The 6,384-nt window shown below is 65.8% G+C and overlaps 1 protein-coding gene across 1 annotated transcript; it reads left to right on the top strand.

Annotated features, from left to right (window-relative positions):
* Positions 1 to 5,379: 5,379 nt before the first annotated feature.
* On the top strand, positions 5,380 to 6,384 carry FNDC11 (fibronectin type III domain containing 11). The gene has a single exon (XM_030309034.1). The coding sequence runs from the start codon at positions 5,383 to 5,385 to the stop codon at positions 6,382 to 6,384; it is 1,002 nt and encodes a 333-aa protein (XP_030164894.1). The 5' UTR covers positions 5,380 to 5,382.

The raw sequence follows: 6,384 nt of genomic DNA, 5'->3' as shown, positions 1-6,384 counted from the left end.
TGAACCACACGCCCGCCCTTGACCCGAGCCTTGCCCTCAGAGAAGGAGGCACCGCTGCGCAGCGCCTGGCCGTGACCCGGATTTGCTAGAAAACGGTCTGGTTCTTTACGTGTTGGCCAAATCTCTCAACACAAAACCCTGCGCAGGACAGGCTCACATGCTTGGCCAGGAACGTCTGCAGCCAAGTCTGAGTCCGGCTGGGGACAGCCTGGGACCTCGCGCAAGGCGGGCAGGCTCCCTGCGCTCTGGTTTTTCCCTCATAAGGTGGGAGTTGGTGACCGCCAGGGCTCGGTGAGCACCAGAGTGGGTGCTGCACGGACGATGGGGCGATGTATCTTCTGGGCCCCTGGGGGTCGGGAGACCCCCCAACAGCCACCACCGGGAGGGGGAAGCTCTGATGTCTGACCCCCACCTCAGGGATGTGAACTGGCGGAGAGGCCGGGCGAGCCCTGCCTCTGTCTCTGGGCAGGGTGGGGAGACCAAACCCTGAGCGGCCTGGGGCAGGGTGGGGGAAGGGTGGGGGCAGGTGGGTCCGGGCCCAGGCCGCCGCGTGCTCCCCCCCACCCCCCAACCCCACGCTGGCCTCCCCCCAGCTCATCCACGTTAGCGCTCGGAGCCCACACCCCTCTTGTGACAGCCGCAAACCCCCTTCCCAATCCTGCCCTGGATCCACGGCTAGATGTTCGTGTGGTTGAGCAGAGCCAACAGACGGGTGTGACCGCTGGTCACTGAGAGGCCGCACAGCCACCTACCCGGGCCAGACCCGCGGCAGACACTCCTCTGTGGAGCCCACCCACTGAAGGGGCCTGGAGCTTCCACTCCACCAGCCGCTTGGCGACCCTGCCGCCACACCCACGACCTGCTCCTCCCATCCCTGGGCGAGTCTGCCTTTCGCACACGGGTCCCCTCAAGTCCTTTATGCGGGCGCCGCTCTCCTCCTGGGAAGCCACGCTTCCTGTCTTTGACCCACCTGGCGCAGGGAGGCCTCTTCGGGTCCTGGAAGGGTCCTGCTTGTGCTGACCGTGCTTGGGGTCAAGCGCTCGGGGCACTGGACACAGATTCCTTCTGGACACTCCCACTCCCTCCGAGCCCCAGAGCCCCAGGCTCTCGGATCAGCACGTGCATTTGGTGGCCAGAGCAGGCAGGGAAGGTTCCTCCTCATCCTCTGGCCTGGCCCCAGGCCTGGTGCCCAAAGGAAAGAGCCCAGTGGGCTGCCCACCCTCTCCCCGCTACAAAGACCTCCAGGACATCCTACAGGTGAGGAAGCAAGGTTCAGTCCACCTCGTCAAGGTCAGAGCAGGGACATTTTCTAGCAGGAACCTGTGCTGGGCGGTGGGGACCCGGCTCACAAAGAATGCCTGCCCCACCTCCCGGTGACCAGGACGGGTCCTCCTCCTCGTCTGCCCCGCGCAGCGGGCTCTGCAGGGAGCACCCCGCGCCTGGCAACCCCTGCCCAGGCCCTCTCCCGTCCCCTCACCCCACAAACCCCCAGACGGCCTGCCGCCCCGGCACCACACACACCCGGCATCAGGCAGCCGGCAGCGAGAGCCACCTGTGTCCGTGTTGTCGTTGGCGGCTGTCAGGGCTCCCTGCCCGCCCTCCGGCCTCCAGGTTCTGGGAGCCGCCATTCCCTTTCTCACCTCACCCACCTGACACAGCAGCGTCCAGGCCCCCAGGACGGTCCCTGCCCTGACTCTGCCACTCACGCCCTCCATCGGCCCTGACCACAGAGACAGTGCTGGGTGGGGCGGGGGGTGTAGAGGTGTGTGAAGGGGGGAGAGGACCCCCAACCCTGGACGGGGTCAGATGATGGCGTTCTAGCCCTGCTGTCAGGCTCACTAGCCGTATGGCCTCGGGTAAGGTGCTAGACCTCTCTGCCTCCGCGTCCCCGTCTCTAAGAGCATTGGGCTTGCAGGGGCCGAGTGAGGGTTCAGACCAGATCTGCCAGGATGAGGAGGGGGCCCCCTGGGTATCCGGGCCGAGGCCGGCAGCCCAGAGTACCACACCGTGGGTTCGGTTCATCTTCCGGAGGACACATAATGGGGGCCTGCAGTGGAGGTGAACCCTCCCCCCGGGATCTCACTACCACCGGGCTCCCCACCCTGGCGGCTCCTAGGACCAAGTGGCGGCACACAGCGCTGGGCAGACTGGTGCATCCGTGCCAGGCACGGTCGCTCAGCGATGAAGGGAAATATGCCCAGCGAAGGAGCCAGTCCCCAAAAACATCCAGCTCTCTTACACAGCATTCTGGAAAGGACACGGCTGCAGAAATGGAGATGACGTTAGTGGTTGCTGGGGAAAGGAGGGCTTGGGGTGGTGGCAGAAGGCCATGTGAGGGTCCCTGCGGGATGGACCAGTCCTGCTCTTGCCGGGTCACCGTCACTGTCCTGGGTGGCCCTTTGTGACAAGATGTTCTGAACGGGACAAGAGTATGTGGACTGTGTTATACTGCATGGGAATCTGCAACTCTCTCAAAACTGAGTTTAATTTTTCACTAGAACTTAAATCGAAATTTGAAAAGAAAAAGAAGAGGCTAATTTTTTAAAGTTAAACAGAAAAAAGGGGGTGGGACCAAGGAGACGGCAGAAGTCCCAGACATGCCCAGAACAGGGTGGGGGCAGGGGCGTCTCTGTCCCCTCTGCGGGGGCCGGGCATCTCCCTCCCCCGCCCCCCTTCCGGTGCCAGCCTCCCCCTCAACCTTCAGACAGCACCCCCCTTTCCAAATAATCCAAATAATCCTCAGACCCCTGAATAACAACACCAACAGCTAGCATTTACTGAAAGCCCAGAACAGAGAGAGGAGGGCAGAAACGCACCCACCGGCCCCCCTCCAGGTCTGACCTCCTGGGGGCGCCATACCCAGGCCTGGGCCTGAGGGTAAACTGATCGACGCCCAGCCAGGGGAGCCTCCTCGCAAGAGTGGGGCCAGCCGTAGGGGAGGGGTGCAGTGGAGGGAGGCTCTGGACCCACCTCTGTCGTCCCCCGAGGACAGAGACCCGGGGAGCATCCCTCCCTCCCCCGCCTCCCTCCCTCCCTCCCTCCCTCCCGCCTCTCCCAAAGGGGCACAACTAGTGTCTTGGGTATCTGAGACTGATTACTGCCTGAGGGAGGCCCCAGGCTTGCTGAGAGAGCCCAGAGGTCCTGAGTCCAGCTGGGGGCTACAGATGGGGTCACGGAGGGGGCTGAGAACCCCTCTGACAGGCTCCCTGGAACTGTGGAGACCCCGTTCGTCCAGACCCAGGTAGATGAGCAGCGCCAGCACCCCCGCACTGTCAGAGGTGGGAGAGGAAGCCTGCTGTCGCGGGAAAGGCTGCTCTGATCCCTGCGCTGTTCCCTGCGGTGACAGGTGTTCACTCCGAGGTCACTGCTGCTCCCCCCAGGTCCTCCCAGGGCTTCCTGGAGCAGGTCTCAGGCTGGGACACGAGCAGGAGCCCTCTTCCCCACTAGCACTCGCCCCCCTCCCCCCCCCCCGGCTCTGGCAGCCCCACGTGAGCACTGTGTCCACAGGACTCTGGGACAGGGGCACTCGCAGAGGGACGGCCAGCCTCAGTTACTCCTCTCCGGGAACCCTACTTTAGGCTTGGCTTTTGGAATAGCCACTCGAGGTGGTTCCCAAGTCAGGGCGCAGGGCGCGTTGCCCCAGGTTCCTCGGGGAGGGAACGAAGCCCCCAGATAGTTCCTGGCACCTGAGACCAGGGTGGGGGGCGGGACCGGAGGCTGACACCAGTGGCTCCTGTCTGGGTGTTGAGACCAGAGAGCGCCCCGCCCCCGCCCCCGCCCCCCGGCGACGTCTCCCCGCACCCCTGGGCCCTGGGCTCCCGCTCCGCCCTGGAGACGGGCGGGGCGTCACAAAGGCCCGCGGTCCCCATGGCAACCCGCGGGCCTCGGAGGTGCGCGCTGGGCGCACAGTCAGCCGCGTGGTTCTCTCCGCTCCGGGAGGCAGGGCAAGTGGGCGCGCCAAGAGGCTGGGCGCCGGCCGGGGAGGCGGGCAGGTTGCTGGGGGAGGCGACGGGGAGGTGTCTGGGGCTTCTGGAAGGCCCGGGAGGGTGGAGGTCTGGGCGCCCGGCCCCGGGCGCAGAGCGGCCCCTTCCCCACAACTCACAAGCAGCCCCGCGGCGCTTTTCCGACTGACAGCCTGGGAGGCATCCCTGAACCGGTGGTCAGACCCAGGGGCCAACAGGACTCGGGCTGGGATTGCTAGCGGCACGCTTCACTGCATCCCAGTACCTTTATGGTGGTGCCCAGGGCCTGCTCTCGCCGAAGGTGGCCTCTGGGGAGGGAGGCAGACTTGGGTCCCGACCTCACTGTCACTTAGCGCGTGTGGCCTTGGGCAGGTCGCTCAACCTGTGAGCTTTCTTCATAGTTCGTCCAACCCTCGGGACAACCTGAGGTCTCCCACGTGGTGCTGACCCAGCGGCTATCTCACTGCCCTGGGGGTGGCCGGGACCCGGGACGCCAGCCGGATTGCTGGCACCTTCTCCAAAGAGCCCCAGCTTGCAGGGCCAGTCCTTGTGTCCCGGTCCTGGAAGCACGGCTGCACGGCCCCTCCACGGCCCCCCAGACCTGGGAACCCAGGCAGGAGTAGCACAGAAGGAGACGCAGGCTCTGGAGTTGACGGCCGGGGCCAAACTCCGAACTGAGAGCAAACTCCGCAGCGTGTCAGCCTCAGGCGCCCCATCTGTGAGATGAGGTCAGGCGGCCTTACCACTCGGAGGGGTTTCGTGTGCAGTGAGCTCGTGAAAGGTAGAGAGCGTGGACCCGGTGACCGGGAGCCGGCGCGATCATCCCTCCGAGCTGAGGCTGGGGCCACCCTGCCGCCCTCGCTGGCTCCAGCCACCAACCGGCCTTGTCTCCGGGTGAGCCCTGGCACTCCGCTCTGCACCTGCAGCCAGGCATGGAAGGTCTACAGGGCAGTGGTGTCCCCAAGGGGCAGTCTGGTGCAGCACACACAGGGTCACACTGAATCCTCTCGGCTGTCCCGAGGGCGCACCTTCACCCCACTCAGACGAGGAACTGAGACCTTGGCCAGGCCACGCAGCTGGTCAGTGGGCTGGGGTTTCTGCCCCAGAGCTCACTGTATCAGCTCCTCCCTGTGCCATCGCGCTTGACCGTCAGGGGAGTGCTGGCCCCTCGGTGTCCAACTTTATGCGCGTCTGCAGCCTGCCGGCCTGGCCCTCCATCGGGCTCTTTGCAGAGGGCCGTGCTCTCCCCGCAAGCTCCCCCCCCCACCGGCCCAGGGGAGGACAGAGGGACCCGTAGGGAGGGCAGTGGGCCCGAAGTCACCCCCACACACAAAGCCTGCCCTGAGGGAGCCCCTGGGCGGGTGGCGGAGGCCAACTGACGTTCAGCTCACACCCCGCCCTCCGCCCCTGCTCCCAGACAATGAGCTTCCAGGTGACGGGCCTGGGCCTGAACAAGATGAAGCTGGACAGTCCCCCGTCCTTCCTGGACCAGGAGGAGGCGGAGGAGGCTGACGATCCGCAGCTGCTGGAACCGGAGGCCTGGAGGACCTACATGGAGCGCCGCACCGCCCTGCGCGGCTTCCTGACCTCCGACCTGAGCCCCCGCCTGCTCCGGCGCCACCACGCCCGCACGGAGCTGCTCAAGAAATGCTCCTACTACATCGAGATCCTCCCCAAGCACCTGGCCCTGGGCGACCAGAACCCGCTGCTGCTGCCCACCGCCACGTTCCAGCTCATCGACCCCTGGAAGTTCCAGCGCATGAAGAAGGTGGGCGCGGCCCAGGCCAAGATCCAGCTCCTCCTGCTCACGGACCTGCTGGAGCAGCTGGACCGCGGCCGCGCCGAGCTGGGCGCTCTGCTGGGGTCACCCGACCCGCGGCCCTTCCTGGCGGGCTGGGGGCTGGTGGAGCGCAGGCTGGCGGACCTGGCGGCTGTCATGGACAGCTTCCTGGCCATGACGGTACCTGGGCGCCTGCACATGAAGCACCGCCTGGTGTCCGACGTCGGTGCCACCAAGATCCCGCACATCCGGCTCATGCTAAGCACCAAGATGCCCGTCATGTTCGACCGAAAGGAGTCGGTGGCCCACCAGGACTGGGTCAGCCTGCGGTGGTTTGCCACCATCCAGCCGGTGGCGCCGGAGCAGTTTGAGCTCCGCTTCAAGCTGCTGGACCCGCGGACACAGCAGGAGTGCACGCAGTGTGGCATCATCCCCGTGGCCGCCTGCACCTTCGACATCCACAACCTGATGCCCAACCGCTCCTACAAGTTCACCGTCAAGAGAGCCGACAGCTACACGCTGGTGTACGAGCCCTGGCGGGACAGCCTCACGCTGCAGACCAGGCCGGGGCCCCCCAAAGGGCCCACCCCCAGTCGGCCGGGCAAGCCAGGCCCGCCCCTGACCACGCTTTCCGAGAGATGA

Source organism: Lynx canadensis, chromosome A3 (genome assembly GCF_007474595.2).
Source record: "Lynx canadensis isolate LIC74 chromosome A3, mLynCan4.pri.v2, whole genome shotgun sequence".
In the NCBI taxonomy this organism is placed as follows: domain Eukaryota; kingdom Metazoa; phylum Chordata; class Mammalia; order Carnivora; family Felidae; genus Lynx; species Lynx canadensis.
The sequence above is the reverse complement of the archived record's forward strand: the minus strand, read 5'-3'. Positions and strand labels throughout refer to the sequence as shown.